This window comes from Peromyscus maniculatus, chromosome 4 (assembly GCF_049852395.1).
Source record: "Peromyscus maniculatus bairdii isolate BWxNUB_F1_BW_parent chromosome 4, HU_Pman_BW_mat_3.1, whole genome shotgun sequence".
Classification (NCBI taxonomy): domain Eukaryota; kingdom Metazoa; phylum Chordata; class Mammalia; order Rodentia; family Cricetidae; genus Peromyscus; species Peromyscus maniculatus.
This window is the reverse complement of record NC_134855.1, coordinates 64,468,126-64,489,621: the sequence shown is the minus strand read 5'-3', so window position 1 is coordinate 64,489,621 and position 21,496 is coordinate 64,468,126. Positions and strand designations below refer to the sequence as shown.

At 35.9% G+C, this 21,496-nt stretch overlaps 2 protein-coding genes across 2 annotated transcripts; both read left to right on the top strand.

The window, feature by feature from the left end:
* Positions 1 to 5,427: 5,427 nt before the first annotated feature.
* On the top strand, positions 5,428 to 7,986 carry LOC102911629 (olfactory receptor-like protein OLF2). Its single transcript, XM_016008014.3, has 2 exons — positions 5,428 to 6,355; positions 7,967 to 7,986. The coding sequence occupies exons 1-2, from the start codon at positions 5,440 to 5,442 to the stop codon at positions 7,984 to 7,986; spliced, it is 936 nt and encodes a 311-aa protein (XP_015863500.2). The 5' UTR covers positions 5,428 to 5,439.
* A 7,710-nt stretch (positions 7,987 to 15,696) lies between these two features.
* Positions 15,697 to 16,623, top strand: LOC102911327 (olfactory receptor 5W2-like). The gene has a single exon (XM_006989737.2). The coding sequence runs from the start codon at positions 15,697 to 15,699 to the stop codon at positions 16,621 to 16,623; it is 927 nt and encodes a 308-aa protein (XP_006989799.2).
* Positions 16,624 to 21,496: the final 4,873 nt, after the last annotated feature.

Here is a 21,496-nt window from a genome sequence, read left to right as displayed (position 1 = left end):
AATATTTTGGCAAACTGCTATAAATTATCAGATACCAAATCTAAAAGCACAAATAAATGGCACTGAAATTGTAGTATTACTGGACACAGGTGTAGATGTAAGAATATTTTTTTCTAAAATCTTGACATCCAGATTAGCTTCTTCAGGAGGTAAATGTTCAGCTTCTAGGGATTGGTAAAATAAAGTACAAGATGGGTCAAATATATAGGGTCAGAAGGACAAATAGGAAGTTTAAAGCCATAAGTGGCTAATATATAAATGAATAAATGTGGATATAATTTGTTGCAGCAATGGAAAACATAGACTAACATTTTTCCAAGACTGGGTCAGAAGTCCTATAGACTGATCTGAGTCATGGTACCAATCAAGTGATCCCAGATAAGCTACAGAACACACCAAGACACTAGAGATTTTATTATTCAGATATACAAGGGGTGGGCTGCCTTTGGATGTGGCAGAGACAATAATGGTTAACTAGCACATGCCCTTTTTAAGGTCTCTAGTAGAGCAAAAGAAGAAAGGGTGTGTCCCCCCCAGGAGAGGGTTTGGGGTGCCTGTCTTTGATTGGCTAGGAGGAAATTAGGAGTGAGGTAGTGGGATTTTCTTCATGTAACCCTGTACTGTTTTAGAGGTAGTATGCCTTTGAACACATTGCCTGGGAGGTTTGAGAGATTATGTCAGGAATGACAGGCAGTGCTTGAAGAATGTCACTTTGGTCTCCACCTGAACATGCTCATTTACACACACATATGAAGTAACTTGCACCATATAAAACACACACATACACAAACACACACACACACAATTTATATAAATAATTCACCAGAGAGTAATGAATAGAACATTTAAGTAATGCAATGAAAACTCTATGCAGTGTACCCTGTGGGACGCTATCAACAGCTACTAAACACCTAAGTGTTTTGGCAATTTAATACTGGTTTTATTGCGGGGAAAAGATTCAGGGCAACTTGAGTCAGAAGGACTGCCAGGAGTTCAAGAATAGCCTGATTTACATAACAAGTTTCATCAAAACTGACTTACTGAATAAGGAAGGCCCTGTATTCAAAATCCAAATAATAAATTTTAAATTGAAATAACAAAATGTTAAAAATGTTACAATGATTTACTTTTCCAGAATTTAAACTCTTAATTTCAGGGAGTCTCACATTATCACAGTTTTAAAAAAGCCTGCACCAAGACCACACCCAGGGTATGCAAAAACAAATCCATGATGTCAGCAAGAACTAAACTTTTTCTATCTGAGCAATATTACAAAAGGACCACACATGTTCTCATGGTAACTTTCTTTACTGCTTCATCATGAAAAATCTCCTTCTGATAACCTCCCTTCCTCTATCTCCCCAGCAGAGAGTTCTAGACAATATATGAGTTGCATTTTGAGGATCATATTACATTTCTTATTTAAACAGTAAGAAGCAGAGTCATTTTGATAACACTTGATAAATCACACAGATTCTCTCAGATTTGGTGAGGAAAGATGGGAGACAGATAGCAACTGAGTGCTCTGCAGTTTTTCAAGGAACAGTCACCTTAAAAGTGCCCGAGGACCTAAACATAAACAGTTAATTGGCTTAACCTTGAGTCTTGCATCATAAAACTGAGATTAGGAGTCCATGCAGAAAGTTAGTAGAGGGAGTTATTTATGTCTACTAAGGTTGCTTTGTGCCTGACCTTTGTTCAACCAACACCTGGGAATTTGTCCTTGTGTGATTCGTATGCAGGGACAACTAGTCTACTTTGAATTTACTCTGAGACCTTAAATCAGTTAATTGTGTAAAAGCTGTCTTTATAACTGAGAATACTGTTATTTTCCTATGTCAGCCTGAGCCAAGAAAAATATCCTACTATTATTTCCATTCATCAACATTATACAGCTTAAGAAGAAATCATCTGTAGACAAGCCACAAAACAAATGTCCATAAGATTGAGATATAATCATAAGATTATATGTACACATTACATGAAAGTGCATGGTAATGGGGAGATTCCACAGCTGTTTTTGCACATGTGAAATTACAGACAGAAGCAACCAGTTTTCATGGTCTGTGGAAGACTTGCTTGACAAGGTTCCTTCATGAGAGAATTATTCATCTGGTGGGTTGACATCTGAATTATTAATTGTCATATACTGTAATATGCCATAGACCATGACATCACACCATATTTATTGTGTGTTCATCATAGAAGCCAGGGAGTTTAATAACAATAAAAATAAGACACATAAGCAAAAATAGCAATTACAAATCTAAGACCATTTGTGACAAGTGGAAGGTCTAACTTGTGCATGGCTTGCACTGTATAATTTTTGTTATGTTTGCTTTCATATACAGAATATGTGAGACTTGAGTAAGCCATATTAAGACTCATGCTGTCAAAATAATGTGTATGATCATTACACATCTTCTTGATCAGCACACATTTTTTTTGTCATATCAATCAAGAGAACACATTTGAACATTATCAGCCTGTAACTAATTTATTTCCCATGATTCGCTTAGGGAGATTCTATTTCAATGCATTTGACTTGGGAATCTCTTGAATTTAAAAAAATTTCAAGTCACTAAGATTCTCAGCCCTGATTGTTTTCATGTTTGCATTTAAGACAAAAGCTTATGTAATAATGTGTTTGGTAACAAGTCAGGACATATTTGGTGATAAAGGAAATATTTAATTCTATATAATAGTAATTAAGTTTAATTAATTTAAAAGTGGCTTTAGCTAAGGCTGAATATACTAGTTTATGTGTGTTATTAGAATTTACTTTGAGAAAACATTTTTATACAATAAGTTTCAAAAAGCCAAACAAACACCACTGAAAGCACAATAAATTACATTAATAAACAGAAAGAAACAACACTTTGCTTGTAATCTATTATTTAATTATATGTAAAGTGTGTATATTGTAACATTACTATTTATTTAAAATCTAGTGATTTAATTGGACCCTTGAGTATGTAAATGAGTTGATCTCTTTATTGCTGTGTTTTCGCTTATACTCTTTTCCTTCTGTTTGTTTTGTTCAACTTGAAGTTTTAGCTTTTGTTTTTGCATAGTTTATTTTACTATTATCCTTTAGAAGCCTGTTTGTTTTCTAATGAGATGCAGAAATGGAGTAGATCCAGATCAGAGGGTAGATGAAGAGAGATTGGGAGAAGTAGAGGAAGGGGTTACTGTAAACAGAATAAATTATGTGAGAATGAAAGTATATTTTCAATAAAAGGAAAAATTATCTATTGATTCAAATAAAAATAATAACTAGTTATTTTTAGGCAATGAACTAATTGATGGTGTTTGCTGTCTTCACTAACAAAATATAAATGCATTTCTGGAAGGGTGTTATTTATTAAATTTGCTGCATGATTGTATATCTGTACAGGTGCACAAATTTTATACTTTACAAAAATATATACAGAATAATGAACAGAAAGTAATGAATGCAAAATTAATTGGAGTCATTTTCTGATGCTAACTTTGGTAATTAGCTACACAGGAATATTTTCAAATTACTAATAGGAATACACTTTAATCACCTTATTTGTATCAAATACAGATTGTTAAGCCATGTTATTATAACTTCTTCTTATTCCTGAGAGACTGAGTATTAAGCACTCAGGGCCCATATAGAGAGGCTTATAACTTGGACAATTCCAGAGAGAGTATTAAGTCTGTGTGCAGACAGAACTTCATCCACTAACATTCACTTCTCCTGAATCAGGTACAGTCATGTTTTCTGTTTTCTATTTTTCCATTGCAAGTTTTTTCCATTTTAAGTTTCCTTAAAACTCTATTTTTTGCACTAAATATATATATATGAAAGCAGATATGACATAAAGCAAAAGTCTGGGAGGTGGGTAAATATTTTTCCCATTGTTTTTATTTTTTTTTCATTTTTCTTTATTAAGAAATTTCTACTCACTGCACATACTACACACAGATCCCCCTTTCTCCCTCCACCAACCCCCCAGCCCTCTCTCCCAATATTTTAATAATGGACATGTAATTTTATATATTTTAAATGTTCTAATTACTTCATATGAAATCATTATTTTTAAAGATCTATATACTGGGAAAGATACTTAAAACAATACACGCAAGTTTTAGAAATCTGTTATCACCATGAAACTTTTTAGATCTTGAATGGATTTTTTATTAGTCATCCTGCCTCACACACATACACACACACACACACACACACACACACACACACACACACACACACCTAATATACTTTAATTTTGTATGTTCATATAACTATATGTAACTCTAAGTATATGAACTATGTTTTACTATAACTGTCAACTTTCATTTATATAAATAGTTTGTTAGTTTGTTAAGAGTAAAACAGTGAAACATTGGGACATAGACTTTAATGTGACTTCTCGAAAATTATTAACACAGGTCAGTTGATTAAAATGATGCATAAAAATCAAAAGGAAATAAAAGTATTGTGACAAGTTCTGGAGACATAGGATAGCATACTGCTCAGAAAAATCTGAAATTTTGAGACAATGAGCAAGCGATAACTTTCTCATCCGCTGTTTATGTATATATACAGGATTTGTATGTATGATATAGGTGTACAGGATACAAAGATTCTGATTGATTAGGACTAAACTAGTTGATCATCCATTTTACTAGCCTTCTTTCCACCTGTGCCACTCCAGCTTCTCTGTGATTAGGTTAGAGATATGCTGACATAGTCCTGTCTTGGTGCTCAGGCTTTCTGCTCATGCAGATATTTCTGTCTACTTTCCAGAAGTCTCTGTTTTATTCCGGTGGATCTCCATTACTAAATCTGAGTCATAGCAAATGAAGCCATACTATTGAAACTAAAGATGAATTTGATGTGCATTTAGTAAAGCATATGTATGTCATACCAAGAAGTACCTGTGTCATACCGATGTATGCTTCAAAATTTTAGAGGATAAAGGGATGAAAATGGGTTACTTTTAATACCTACAATAAATGATGCTTTGTTAGAGGAGATAGTAATATTTTTATAAATAAAAATAGTAATTCTTATCTGAAGATGCCAGTTTTCTTCACAATCTAACAGAAGAAACATTGCCAGTGTTTCTGAGAACATCCATGCCATAGCCTATAAAAAAGAAGGGGCCAAGCTTCTCAGAGCATCATGTTGTTTGCTTAGAAATTATGTATGTAAGTTTGGATGAATATGTGCTCCACATTCTAAAGAGAGCTATGTAAATACAAGAAATTCCTTCATTATCTCAATGATTGACATTGAATTAGATACATTTTCCAATAGTTAGTTTACTCAGGGCAATTATGGTTATATCTGTTTTTAATTCTGTTAAAAAAAAAAAAAGGACCAAGAGTTTAACTATGAGCAACAGGAAAACCATAACTGTCGATTTCCATTTTTTATTGACATCCCAGGGTTTCCAGATTAAAACAATGACACTTGAAAACTTCACTGTGTTTACTGAATTCATCTTCTTAGGACTTTCTAGCAGACAGGATGTGCAGCAGGCCCTCTTTGTCTTCTTCTTCCTCATTTATGGCCTAACTGTAATTGCTAATCTAGGAATGGTCCTGCTGATCAAGCTGGACCCCAGGCTGCACACACCTATGTACTATTTCCTGAGCAATCTGTCCTTCTGTGATGTCTGCTACTCCTCCACAGTCTCTCCCAAGATGCTGGCTGATTTCTTGTCTGGACAGAAGAGGATTACTTATAATTTATGTGCTGTTCAAATGTACTTTTTTGGAGCTTTTGCAGATGTAGAATGTCTCATGCTGGCTGTCATGGCCTATGATCGTTATGTTGCCATCTGCAATCCACTGCTCTATACGATTGCAATGTCCAAGAAGGTCTGTATCCAGCTCGTGGCTGTTGCCTATGTGGTAGGCTTGGTGGATTCAGCAATCCACACATGCTGCACATTCCGACTATCCTTCTGCAGTTCAAATGTCATCAACCACTTTTTCTGTGACATTCCACCTCTGCTGGCCCTCTCCTGCTCAGATACATCCATCAATGAGATAGTGATGTTCACTTTCATTGGCTGTGTGGTGGGGTGCAGCATTGTCACAGTTCTTCTCTCCTACTGCTACATCATAGCTACCATCTGCAGGATGAACTCTGCTGAGGGCAGACACAAAGCGTTTTCCACGTGTGCCTCCCACCTCACTGCTGTGGCCATTTTTCATGGAACTCTCCTTTTCATGTACTTCCGACCCAGCTCAAGTTACTCAATGGACACAGACAAAATGGCCTCTGTTTTCTACACAGTTGTTATTCCTATGTTAAACCCACTAATCTATACTTTAAGAAACAAGGATGTGAAGGGGGCTCTGAAGAAGGTAATTAGTATTAACTTGGGGCCAGGATGAAATTCTGTTTTGCACTTCAAAATGAACAGAATATTCTGAGTTTGAGTATAAGTGTATCAACATAGATTCTCTTGGATAAAACTTTCAAAATATTTTCTAATGAGAATTGGTTGTAATGCAAGCAATCACTGGTCTTAGTCTTTAAGTCAATAAACAATAGATAAGTCATTGTTTTAAATTTTGCAGAGTATCATTTCACACCTTTCTTCATTGATAAATGAAATACAATAGAGCCCAGCAAGCTCTTCACAATTAACACTTCTCAATTTGTATTCTAGTTTTCATTAAATGGGTCCAATAAATATAGCTGATGCATTCAAAGTGAATGTGTGAGAGAGAGTGAAGCTAAGATGTTTATTTGTTTTTGCAATCTTCCTGTGCACTAGTATCACCTTATCTAAGTCCATAACACTCCAGTTAATAATCAGTAACTAAATGAATAAACACAAGCAAATAAAAGATACCTGCTTTAGATTCTCAGCCTATTAATTTATTTTTGTTATCTTGTTTAGTTTATATTATGTTTTCTTGTCTTACTTTTCATATTTGAGTAAAGTGTTCTCATTAAATTGAATGAATAGGGAAAGACACTTTGCAAAAGTAATATATATATATATCTAGGTGAATGACAAATTTAACAAAACTTCTTTTTCATTTCATTATACTATATTTTACCTTGTGTTAAATATGGCTCTTGTCTTTAGCATGGAGATGATATACTGGCCAAAGGGAGATGTGTTGTGAGTTCTTCCTCAGATATCTTACTTGCTTCAGCACAGTCTCCATAATCAACAGCTCCATGTTTTTTATTGTATCTAAAGTTCTAACTTGCATCTCTGAACTTCCCTTCTTTTTCTCACACTGAAGAAATGATACTTATTATATTGTTAGCAGCTCTGTAGCAATTGTAACCAGGGAAGCTGGTGGTTAAAATCAACAAACTTGTTCAATAACATCATGAATGGGGCTTTCATCTCTATAGAGAGGCTGATATCTTGTGCTATTATTGAATGGTAAACTTAAAGCCTGAAAATGTCCAATCAACATAGTTTAAAATGTAAAACAAAGATTTTATAACATATACTTTTATGTGCCTCTAAACAAAATATAAATAGTGATCCATGACCCATACCTGAGTGGTTGGATAACAATTAATGATACAGAATACTCTAATATTCAATGCAATTAACTGTATATGTAATTTTCAATATGTATTTTGATTAACCAGGTCATAGTGTTTATAGCACAGTTGTACTAGTGTAGTAGAATTAGTTTGTGGGAGGACTCAACTGATATTCAGAGGTGGCATGAAACATGTAGGATTAATTGAAAGTAACAGGGATGCCAACTACAAAGACAAACTTAATCATACAGAGGATCCTCTTGAAGCGTGCAAAGAGACAGTGGTTCTGTTAAGAAGGTGGAAGGTGCAAATAGTTCCCAGAGAGGAGCCATGTGGAATGCTTTGGTGTTGATAGCTCTGCATAAATGGTAAAAGGTAGTGGTAGGTGGATGGGCTCTTGGTATGTATACTTCCCCCAGTGATATTTGGTCAATGGTAAGTTTGCATCTTTCACAGTGCTTGCAGGTAGAAAAGCATTTACTTAATATATTTCTTCCTTATTCAGCATAATAGTTGGGCCCATTCCTACTGAACATGTGTAGAGTTAGAAGAACTGTTCTTGGTCTATCGCAGTGACGCTTCTTGCTTTGAGAATAGAAAGATACATTTCAAGAACATGATATTTGAGGCCCTCTTAAAATTCACAGTTGTGAAGAATATGGAAGACAAAAGAGAATTAATCTCATTTTTGGTTTCTGTAATGAAAGAAAAATGCTTTTATAGGGTTTTCCACGATAATTTTTATTATATATCTCATTAAAAATATGCTCAATATTATATGCTACATAACATTATAGTCATGAACCAATTAATAAAAGTGTATTATCTGTCATGTACTTTAGATTATTTAGACTACTGATTGAACAGGGTTCAAGATAAATAAATACTGGTTTGTCTCTTAAATCTCCATAATCTCTAAAAAATATTTATGGTAATAAAATATGTCATTAACAAGGACCTTTACATCACTGATGTTGCCTTTTCAGTTCAATGTACTAAGGTAAAATGATTTTCTGGGGCTAGAGAGATGGCTCCACTATTAAGTAGGTATATATAGTTAAAGTGAGAGACAAGTCACTTTATAAATGATCAACATAACTTATTCTGTGCAATCATAGTGAACTCAATGTCAAGGAAGAACCTACTAGTGCTAAGAGAGAGGACAGTTTTGACTACAGCATGTTAAGGTAGCTGAATTTCCTGGCAGTGCCTTCTGTCCTCCACGGAGCCTATGTTCTTGCCTAGTCAATATCTACCTGCAGATTCTAGCTCCAAACAAGCTTGTGGGTGTAGACAGAATTTCCTTTGGGCTCCCTGCTCACAAACAATGACACGGAGACTAACTATTAATTATAAAACTTAGCCTTAGCTTAGGATTGTCCCACTGGCTCTTATAATTTAAAATAACCCATTCAATTAAAAAAACCACATGGCATTTTACTTCATCTCTCTCTACTACTCATGCTGTTTCTTCAGTGTCTGGCTGGCAACTATGCCGCCTTCCTCCTCCTCCTCCTCCTCCTCCTCCTCCTCCTCCTCCTCCTCCTCCTCCTCCTCCTCCTCCTCTTCTTCTTCTTCTTCTTCTTCTTCTTCTTCTTCTTCCTCTTCTTCTTCCCAGAGTTCTCTCTCTGAATTGAAGTCCTGCCTATACTTCCTGCCTAGCTATTGGCTGTCCAGCTTTTTATTACACCAACTAGAGCAATACTTTCTCACACAGTGTACAAATATCCCACAACATTTCTTCCCTTTTGTCTAAATAAAAAGGAAATGTTTTAACTGTAATACAGTAAAATTATATACAAGGAGGATAATTATCAAGTAAGAAATATCTTTACACTGTCAAGTCTGTCTGTATTTGGCAAATTTAGAGGAATTATTTTATTATCTATTCTATCTTGGTGAGTCCAAAGTTTTGTACCTGATTTACTTTTTATCTTAACTTGTATTATGAACCCAAAACTATCTTTTTAGACTTCAAAATAAAAGCTTTTATGTCTCTCAACCCTACCATATTACATCTCTTACATAAGTTTCTCTTTTGAATTTGGTAACAAGGAAAACTATCTCATCTTCAACTCAATCAAAAATCTGACAAAGATATAATATTATCTGAGTAAACAAGAAGAGTAGAGCAAGCAAATTCCAAAATTATAGAAATCACAAAGACATCTCACTGCTTGGACAGTCACCCAAGTTTCCTTTGTAATGCTGGGGCATCCTTCTTCATCCTACAGGCATAGAATATCTGAAAAACTGTTCAGTAAAGCCAGAATTTTGAAGGACCATCCTACTTTGTCTTGGCAAAGTTTGGCAATTGCCTTTTTTGTGTTCTCTTTGTCCAGCTTGGAAAGCATATTGTCAGCAGTTGAGGCAAGGGAAGTTTCAAGTTCGGTGGCTAACTGCCACAAAAAACACAACCTCCATGTAAAGGTTCTTCGATGTCCTTCATCTTTTTTGAAATAAGATGGTGCTGCCAGAAGCAGACATGTCTTATTGTCATGAAAAGTCTTAAGTTATTAAAACATCTTAAATGCCCTATTCTGTAGCTCTATGAAGTGTTTGAATACCATTTATCTACCTAACATATACCTCTGTTTTACCTTGGAAACATATCTAACATGACTACAAATTTGATTATTATAGATGACTAACTACAAACCTGTATATTTTAATTATCTTTTTTTTTTTTTGGTTTTTTCGAGACAGGGTTTCTCTGTGTAGCTTTGCGCCTTTCCTGGAACTCACTTGGTAGCCCAGGCTAGCCTCGAACTCACAGAGATCCACCTGCCTCTGCCTCCCAAGTGCTGGGATTAAAGGCGTGCGCCACCACCGCCCGGCTATATTTTAATTATCTTAAATAGCTTTCAAGGACTAGAATTTTTCATTACATTTTTAAAAGAGCTGTATAGGTACAATTCCTTAAACAAGAATAGGTACATAAAGTATAACAGAACTAACCATAAATTTATATCAATGTACAAAAATATTTTAAACAAGAATAGAAATATCTATACAATGTAACAAAAATAACCATACATTTGTAGCAATATGGAAAAATATCTTTAGCAAGAGTAGAAACATATGCACAATAAAAAACATTAAATTTGTATCAATATACAAAATTATCTTAGCAAGAGTAGAAACATACATACATACAGCATAATAAAATAACCTTAAATTTCTATCACTATGCAAAAATCCATACCTATGTAAAATATTTGAAATTAATAGTCAGCTAAAATCTTACTACCTACCTTGATTCTGCTCTTACCCCTTGTTAGAGGTGAATAGAACCTGAATCTTGGCTATCTCTACAACCATATTACTCTTTGCACAGATCAGTAACTAGAAACTACAAGACTAGGTTCAATCTCAATTTCCACATTACCTGTGAGAAAATGTAGGTGACTACTACCATATCACTTCACTTATTGGTATCTTTTCTGGCCCTATAATAAGAACAGTGACTTCACTGGCACAGTTAGCAATAAAAAGGGATAACTATAGATTGGAAAGAATCTATGGACTTTAGGATATATTTCCTACTGAGTGCTCATGAAATAGAAGTTCAGTCTCAGGATTCATTCCTTTCTTCACTTTTGAAAATCTCTTTTGTTAATGATCTTTATGGATAAATTATGTTTTAGATAAGAATTTTAACTGTATTTGAAAATCACTGTGGCCCAAATTTCTAAAACACCAAATATATTCAAGGAATTATTTTACTTTAAAAATGTTTGCCGGGCGTTGGTGGCGCACGCCTTTAATCCCAGCACTCGGGAGGCAGAGGCAGGCGGATCTTTGTGAGTTCGAGGCCAGCCTGGGCTACCAAGTGAGTTCCAGGAAAGGCGCAAAGCTACACAGAGAAACCCTGTCTCGAAAAACCAAAAAAAAAAAAAAAAAAATGTTTATTGAATATAGACTATTCTCTCATATACTATGTTCCAACCACAGATCCTCTTATTTTACTCCTCCTAGCTGCTGCCACGTCTCTTCTCCTCCAGATCCACTCACCCTTCATTTCCTTTTCAGAAAAAAAGGCAGGTTTCCAAAAGACAACAGCCAAACAGGACAAAATAAGATACAATAAGACAAAGCAAAATCCTCATATTAAGGCTGGAAAAGATAACTCAATATGAGAAAAAAGAGTCTCAAGAGCAAGTGAAAGATTCTGAGATATACTATGCTGTACAGAGACAGAAATAGTGCCTACAGACTCTGAAAAAGGCGTGTTGGGTTCCCTATTTTTACAGTAATATTAGGTAGTGAGGCACCTGATTTGTGTGCTAGAAATGAACTTGCAAGGGCACCATATACTCTTAAATGCTGAGCCATCTCTTTAGCTAAGTAGAACGTATTTTATGGTGTTGTGATGTTCTCCTTTTAAAATTTTAGCTGAGGTTTCATTATTTAACTTCATCTATAACACATTTTTATAACACATCCGTTACAGTTTTTCATTGTGTCATATTGTAGAATTAATATTGTGAAACTGACAAGTCTACCAAAAACAGTTTACAGATCCAATGCATTCTCAATCAAAAATCTCTATTTCAATCTTCACAGTAAAGAAAACTAGGCTAAAATTGAAACAGAATTACAGACAACTCCAGATAGCTCAGAAATAATGCTGAGATATTACCAGTCCATCTTTCAATGTATTATACAGAGTTATAACAATAAAAAACCACAGTCCTGGCACAAAATTCACAAACAGATGAAAACAATCAAATAGAATATCTAAACATGAGTACTCCTAACCTATATCATCTGATAATTGACAAAGAAGCCAGAAACATAAGCCAGAGAAATGGCATTGTCTTCAACAAATGATTCTGAAAAGCTGTGTCCATGTGCAGAAAAATGAAATCAGACCTGTCTTTATTATTGTACAAAAATTAATTCCAGATGAATCAAAGATCTAAGTTTGAAACCTGAAATTCTGAAATTGCTACAAGAAAAAAAGGCAGTGTCTCCCAAGATATAGGTAAAGGATGGATAGGAAGAATTGCTTGAAGAAGACTCTGCTGGTCCAGAAATAGAAGCTAAATTGACAAAATTTGAATAAAAAATTATAATCATAAAATCCAAAAGCTTCTAAGAAAACAATCATCCAAATGAAGAGAAAGCACACAAAATGGTAGAAAACATGGCCCAACCATATACATGACAGAGGATTATTATCTGGAATATATAAGGGACCTGCCTCCCAAAAAATAAAAACTAAAAACAGAACAATAACAACAAAATGCTAAAGTCAAGAAGAGAAAAACACTAATTACATATGGGGTGAGTCTAATCAGAATTATCTCAAAGATAGGAATTAACAGCTCAAAAAAGCTTCATCAGCTTTAGCAATTAGGGTAATACATATTAAAACATATGCCCATTGCTTAACTACAGACAGAGATATAATAGTAATAGGGATTTTCATATTTCTTACTGAAATAACAAAAGAACACAATACATTTGCTTTAAGGAAAATATCATTTCTGGCTGGAATGTCACAATGAATCATTGTCTTTTTGTTTTTTTTTTTTTTTTTTTTTTTGTTTGTTTGTTTTGTTTTTTCGAGACAGGGTTTCTCTGCATAGCTTTGCGCCTTTCCTGGAGCTCACTTGGTAGCCCAGGCTGGCCTCGAACTCACAGAGATCCGCCTGGCTCTGCCTCCCGAGTGCTGGGATTAAAGGCGTGCGCCAACACTGCCAGGCCTGAATCATTGTTTTTAATCCTAGATATCCGCTACAGTAGATATTTTGTTAAAATTGAATAAATCATATAAAATATTATTTGAGTCATAATGATAAAACTTTTTAAAAGCATTTCATTATTAGAATATTAATGTGTGTGTGTATTTGTGTGTGTGTGTGTGTGTATACGTAGCAAGAGAAATTGTGATCTCAATTTTAATTCACTTCTCTCTAAATTCACTATAATAATAAATCTAACTAAATGCAATTTCTCCTAAGATAATCCATTCAGGTTTATACTACTGTTTATGGAATTAGTTTTCAGGCTTTTTTAAAATTAAATGTGCACAAGTATTTTGTTTGTCTTTGTACAGATGTACCACATGTATGCCAGGTGCACATGCAGAAAAGAAGCTTTCTGATTCTCAGAATTAAAGTTACAGATGGTTGTGAAATGTCATATTTGTGTTAAATTCCTAACCCAGTCTTTGCAAGAGTTACATGTGCTCTTAATCACGAAGCTGTCATATCTCCAGCCCCCAACTTTACATTACTTTTAACATACTGTATATTTGAATTGCTACATGAAACTTTCTGTTTCTGTTAGACTTCTTAGTAACATAGATGTTTCACCATTTATAGTGGTGAAAAGATCATTTATGAAGTTTTCCAGGAACTAGAAGAGTAGAATATAGTGCAGCAATCAAAATAGGGCATGTGCTAGAAATTATTCTAGAAGCAGGTACTGTAAATAGCATACAATGTGTGAATATACTAAGAATCAAGCAATTGGTTCTCCATGAAGTGTCCATTGAATAATATATAAATTGTATATCAATAATTTATTCAAAAGTACTTACAGCCACTAAACCACTGAAGTCTTTAAAATTGAGATTCGAACTGAACACTAATGTGTTATAAATGACTTCATAGGGGTAGAGATTTCATTTTCATTAGATTCTGGTTAAGTTAATAAAACATAGATTATATTTTGCTATATAAGATACATATACAAATTATATATATTTTACAACATAAAATTAAACTGAAATATTCACTCTGACAAATTAAGTTGATGAGAAGAGTAAGAAATTGTAGTTAGATCTTTAATGAGGAACTTCATATACTCACAAGGGAATAAAAGACCATGAGTAGAAATAATCACATGTTTTCATAGCATAAAACTCTAAAGGGAAGAGGCTGCAGGGACATAAATCCCAAGTGATACATGATATAACAAAATGCTGTCTTCTCATATTTTGCTACCAAAGACAAACTCACCTCAGGTAAGCTCCTGAGGTCCCCAATCCAATAATATATGGTTAATATATGGTTACAAATTATCTTTTCAGAAAATATAAATATAATTTTTTATTCAGTCAACTAGACAGTCTACTTGGGTGAGTATGTTTAAAATCTAAAGAAAACACCATTTTATAATCAGAACAAGAAGAATCTGACTGCACTTATTAGTATTTATAAAGCCATATTTTAATTATTTTTCTTTAATAGATTATCAGAAAGTATTCTTTATTCATTTTAACCCATGTGTAGATACATACATCACTTCAAAGCCTGTATTTCATTTATCTGTAGCTTTGACTACCACTTTATAAACCTTTATTAAGATAAATGTTTTTTAAATATTTTATTTGAATAATAATTTGTAAATTTCAAATCTCAGTGAGCTACATATCATTGTTAGCTACTCATATATTAACTAATTCACTCACACTTGGCAAATCATAAAATTTCACATAATTGCACAAACACATGAGCCCACATGTCTTGGTAGTCTTTACTTTTCCTAATGTTGTTTTCATTAATAAACACTAAATATACAATATCTGCAGCTGTGCGTATACACAGGTGACTTCATGCTGCATAGACTATCTTTTAGCCTTTTCCATTGAATGATAAGATTGATCCTTTGGTTTCAAAAGCTATTGACAAATAGTGTGTGGTAGCCTAACAATCACATATATTTGAAAGGAAAAGTAATCAGGAATTATTTGTTACCTACTGTACAGTAACAGAAACTTTGCTCATAAATACTAGAAGGTTTTAGTAGTTATTTTGACTAAGAATATGGTTATCATTTTAAAATTCACATTTTTTATAAAATTTTGATGTTTTGGAATAATTTCAAATATATTTAAATGTGAAGTATACAGAGAACTTTAATATCTTGTCATTTAGTTTCACTAACTTAAAAATTTGTATTACTTTAAAGGTATTTGTGTCAAGGTAGTCTATTTCAGGGAAACTGACATGTACAACTTGATATTTGTCAAAAATGCCTTCTTGATTCCAGAGTTTATTGTTATGTCAGATAAATTATTAAAATTAAATAATATAATCTTAATTGAAGATTGAAATATAATTATATGTATTTGGGGGGACAATAATAAATTAGAGATAAAATAATGTTCTGCACAAAAAATGTACCGTGAACATACATATATGGAAATATATTTATTTAATTTTTAAGGTTTTTCTAAGAAAATGGACAAGAAAAACTGCTCCTCTGTGGATGAATTTATTTTCTTGGGAATTACCAATAGCTCTGACATGAAAATAGCCCTTTTCATCACATTCCTACTTGTTTATCTCATTAATCTTCTGGCCAATCTTGGGATGATCATTTTAATTAGAGTGGACTCTCAGCTCCACACACCCATGTACTTTTTCCTCAGCCACCTCTCTTTCTGTGACCTCAGCTATTCCACAGCAATTGGACCCAAGATGCTGGTGGATCTTTTAGCTGAGGAGAAATCAATTCCCATTGTCGGTTGTGCTCTGCAGTTCTTGACATTCTGTATCTTCGCAGATTCTGAGTGTCTACTGCTGGCAGTGATGGCCTATGATAGGTACCAGGCTATCAACAACCCCCTGCTCTACACAGCAAACATGTCAAACAGGCTGTGCTCCCTGCTTGTGGCTGGGGTTTACCTGGTGGGAACAGCAGATGCTTTGATACATACAACCCTGACCTTCCGCTTATGTTTCTGTGGGTCCAATGAGATCAACCATTTCTTCTGTGATGTTCCTCCTTTTCTATTAATATCTTGCTCAAATACAGAGGCCAACGAGTTAGCAATATTTACAATTTTTGGGTTCATTGAGCTGAGCACCATTTCAGGAGTTCTTGTCTCTTATTGCTACATAATTTCATCAGTCTTTAAGATCAGCTCTGCTGAGGGGAGGTTCAAAGCTTTCTCCACCTGTGCCTCCCACTTGACTGCAGTTGCAATTTTCCAGGGAACTATGCTTTTCATGTATTTTCGGCCAAGTTCTTCCTACTCTTTAGATCAAGACAAAATGACATCACTATTTTACACTCTGGTGATTCCCATGCTGAACCCTCTGATTTACAGCCTGAGGAACAAGGATGTGAAAAAGGCTCTGGAGAAACTGAAGAATAAAAGGTGATGGACAATTCCTAATATAATCTGTATATTATTACTTTTAATTCAATCTGCATTGCACATATAAAAGACATTCTATCACTACAAATTTAATAAAATATATTACTAGTTTCACATCTAATTTTTAAGAAATCACTGTTCTTATCTATGCTTAACTTTCCCAAACACTATATTATATTCTCTATCTGTGGAAATTTTCCTAACAATTTCAATTATACTCAAGTTGTATGTGTCCATCCTTTCATTCAATGTCAATTTAAATTTGTTATGGTGAGTATTTACTCATTGCTTTTTACACATTTGAATGCTTTTCAATGAAAATTTAAAAATTTAACCAGAGATGAGTATTATATATAGATGAAATATGGACAATTACTGTATACTCATAAATTATGTAGACTTTGTTACCATTCTAGAGTCAGTGGGACCTGGGAGAATAGAGCCAATAGATGAGGAACATTTAAGTATCATGCAATAGCCAACTTTATTCAGAGCATCAAAGAATTTATTCTCTGAGTATTAATAAAATCACAGGAGTAAGGTTTTCATGAGTTCAAACTGGATATATTCACAAGACCAAGCTATATATGGCAAAAACATGTTTTTCAATAGAGGCATATAAAGGATAATTTAAACAATTGAGTAATAGCAGCAAGCAATAATGAGAAATCTGAAGTAAACTCACTCCTATCTGCCACACTTTTGGGAGAGCACTAAAACATATTTCAATAACAATTCTGTGTTTTGAAGAAACTGAGGTCACAATTGTGGGAAGAGGGAGAGAGAGTGGTGAGCAGAGCCCACCTCTTAAAGGGAGTTTGGTGCATGCACAAATGGGCTATGTAGACGGTGTTGTCAGGACCCTGAGGGGGCCAAAGTACTGCCTGCTTACTGGCCAGGTTCACAAGGGGCCAGCCCGGTCATGCTTATATGCTAACATTCCTCCCTTTTTATTTATTATGAAAAGGTGAGTTATGGATAGCACGTGAGGTGCGAACAAGGGGCACCAAGATCTCTAGACAGCTTCCTGCTGACTTGGGATGAAGTACAGAAGGGGAAGTTGGATTGGGGGTCATGCACAGTGGAAGGTGTGAGTGAAGAAGCATTCAGTTAGCTGCCATCCGGAAGACCTCAGGTGTCTGTTCCTTTAAGGGAGCTGAGAAGACAGGTTGCTAGAAGAAAAATAGATTGTTTTCATTGGCCCCATGAGCAGGCTAGCCATGAGAAGAGTGGCAACTGCCAGAAAGAACGGAATGGAGAAGTACATTCGTTGTGCAGAAGAGGCAAGGCTGAATGACCCAGACAAAAGAGCAGATATGCTCTTGAATCTGAAGAGGTGATATTAGATGTTCCAAGAGCTTAGGGGGATGGCACACCAAATCGAGGGATGATATGTTCCAGGAGTACAGGAGTCATCACATCTGTTGTTTCTCTGGAGGTAGCAAATGTCTCTATCCATCCTGTAAGAGTGCCAACAAGTTAGGAGATAATAGAGTTTTTGAGTGGATATGTGGATGAAGTTAACCTGCCAGTGTGTGCCCTGTTGTCATCCTCAGAGCTGGTACAGGGGCTGGCATATCTGGAGGATCTCCCACTTGGGTTGGCCTTGGCATGAGTCTGGCAGGAGGGGTGGACCTGTACAGGAACCTGCAGGTGTCTAAAACAACTGGAACAGATTTATATATTGGTGTCACAGCAAAAGGCTAGAAATTTAAGGACTCCTGAAAACTTTGTAGTCAGTGCTCTATCAGTTTATCAGCACTGCATTTATCAGTGCTAAAATGTTGAACCTCCGAAGTTACATCTGAAACCCATTTATCCTGTAACATGAAGTCTTTGAATAGGGCATACCTGTCTGTACTTTTAACATGAAACTTACTAATGAGCTACCAAGGTGGCTGTAGCCTTGGGATTATGGGGGAAGAGCTGTAAAACTGACAAGTCCATTAATACCCTGGTCATCAAACACTATCAGGTCTGAGAAGGATAAGTAAATAAACAGAAGGGAGACAGTTTTCCAGCTACCTAGGCAGTCTCAAGTTTCTCCATGGTCGTTATGGGGTCCCAGAAACAGTGCTTGCCTTTAGCTGCTAAGCCCAGAAGATCTGATAGATTTATTTGGGAAAATTTACCCATTTTGATTTCACAGCATGGGGCAATCAATCCTTCAGTGTCCTTTTATCCAGTCTGGGCAGGCTCTAGGCAGTGGTTGAGGTGAAAGGCAATTTTTTTTCTTTTTTTCTTTTTTCTCAGTGGCTGGTATTGCCACATCCAAAGCATACCTGTCGGTGGAAGCTCTTCCATGGCCATGCATTTTCTTGGAGAAGATACAGGATGCTGCCAGGAGACGGCATGTCTTTCTATCATAAAAAAGCTTTTTGTATTAAATGTCATATTCTCAGATCTCTAAAGGTACTTGAGAATTTGGGGAACAAAATCTGTTAGGTATATCTAAATTAAACAAATGTTGAGGCTTAACTTTGAAAGCACATTTAAGTTAAATCTGGACATACATTTTTCCCAACTAGTTACGGCTTACCAATATTAGTAAAAGCAAGGTTAGGCATATGTTCTTAAAATGGTCTCTGTTAACCTGACTAGACCTTAGATAAGGAGCAACCCTTTGTCAGACTGCTTTGGTATCATCAAATAGTAATATCTCAGTCTCTGCTGTTTAGCTGTTGTCCTAAGATATATAAGGCAAAACCAAGTTTTAACATTGCAAGCAATTTAGTTTCAATATCAATGGGCTTATTCTTAGGTTACAAAATTTGGCTGGCAGCAAGATTCATCCCTGTACATGAATGCAGAGGTACACCATTAATATCTAAGTAACCAGAATTGTTTTAAATTTTATATTTTATAAACCTTGCTTTAGGGCAGGACAGGAATTATCACATAGAAATTGATCCAATCTAAAATAATTTGGAGACCTGATGTCTCCTAGTGGATCCATGACCCTTGCTAAAAATGGCAGTGAGATCATGACTCTCTATTTAACCTTAGTCAAGATGGTGACTGACAACATGGTTACCCTCATCAAAGATGGCAGTGAAGTTATATAACCTGTCTGTCTTTGACCTTTGCCAAGATGGTGCCTGCCTACATGGTTATTCTCACCATGGCAAACTACATGGAGTTTTCCAGAGAAGTTTAAATCTGGAGTTACAATATTTTAGGTCTTGAAATCATACCCAATTTCTTAGCTTTATTTTTTTCACAATAAGGTAAATAACATTCTCACAAAATCTGAGCTTGTGCAGCTAGTGAACATAGCTGAGATGTTAGCAGGACACTCAGAGATCACACAATCTCAGGCATTCAAGAACAAACCAGGCACACCGTGACCACATTTATACATTACAACAGAAAGACAAACAAAAAAGTTTTCCAGGGAACTGTGTCAGCTGACCAATTTCTAAATTAAGAGTTTACAGTATAAAGCAGCATGTAAGAGACCATAAGAATTAAAGACGTTTCCTAGCCAAGGTGGTGGAGGCAGTGGGGCCAATTTCCTAGCCAAGGTGGTGGAGGCAATGGTGCCAGGTGCTGCTTTATTGGGCCAGTCTACTGGGGATGGCTGGGTATTGTCAGTCTAGGTGCAGGTGGCAGCACCTCATGTACCAGAGCACTAAGAAGGTGTTGCAAAGGAAAGTGGGAAACAGAGTATCAGGGAAGACAGGTGGGAAAGAGGGGCTCCAATGGTAGTGGCAGCAGGAGGGAGGAAGAGGGGAAGTGAACAGAGACAGAGCAAATAGAAGAAGGAGACATTTTGAGCAAAAGCATGAGATGCCAGCAGGTAGAGAATCAGGAAGCAAGAGATAAGGGAGGCATCCAGCAGTCCAGAGCCCAAGCCATAGGTCTCCCAGGTTGCTGGGAGAGGAGAGTAAACAGGACAGACAAGCCAATCAGCAAAGAGGGGGTGATTGGAGCACATAGTCCAAGAATCCCAAGAGAAAGCTTGAAAGTAGGATACACCTTTCCATCTATTGGATCACTGGTAGAAGTTACAAAGGTCCTGTGAAATATTGGGATATGAGGTGCTGGCAAACATCCATTTGGATTTACATGGATAAGTTTAACCCTTAAGTCAGGTGCTTGATATGGTGGTGGGTGCATTTTCCATGAGTGAGGTAGAGAAATAAAGTTCAATAGGCTGGAATCTCCAGCATCCCAGAAATTCACAAGGACCAATGAGGAGGCATAGGATACTCAGTGGATCGTCATCCAAAGAACATGTGCCAATGGACACCTGGGTTCAAGGGATAAAAAGGCACCAACTGTCCACTCCATCATCACTTAGAGAGCAGGGGACAATGGGCTAAGAGTCCCAGTGAGAAACAGCTGCCTGGTGCGGCAGGATCATGTGCTATTGTTCCCTTTGTGGGAATGTGCAAGTAGGCACAGAGTCAACAACACAGATTCTGGGAGGATGTTGAAACAACAAGCTCAGTTTATTCAGGAAGAGGCAAGCCTTACATACCCTCTACTCCACCCAGTGGGGAGGTCTGATAAACATGCATCTGCTGGTGTGATATGGCTGCCTCTCACTGGTCCAGGTTATCTCTAGATCATGTCTCAGTTGCTGTTGCTAGGGCCCTTAGGCAGACCCAGGTTGACTTTCAGGGAGTATCTTATTACTGGTTTGGGCTGTCTGGACCTCAAGCATAGAGCTGAGTCATCCCATAGCCTGGTGCCAGGACTTCAAGAAAAGCCAGAAGGCAAGAACTGTGCTCAAGAAATGAAGCCTCATATCCAGGGAAATGGCCAGAGGTGTAAAAGGAAGAGCTTACAGATCACATCAGTGATGGATGAAGGGGCCCAGCTTTTGGAAAAGAGTTGGTGAAAGTTCCAGTGTCCTGGCCTGCCTCAGACTG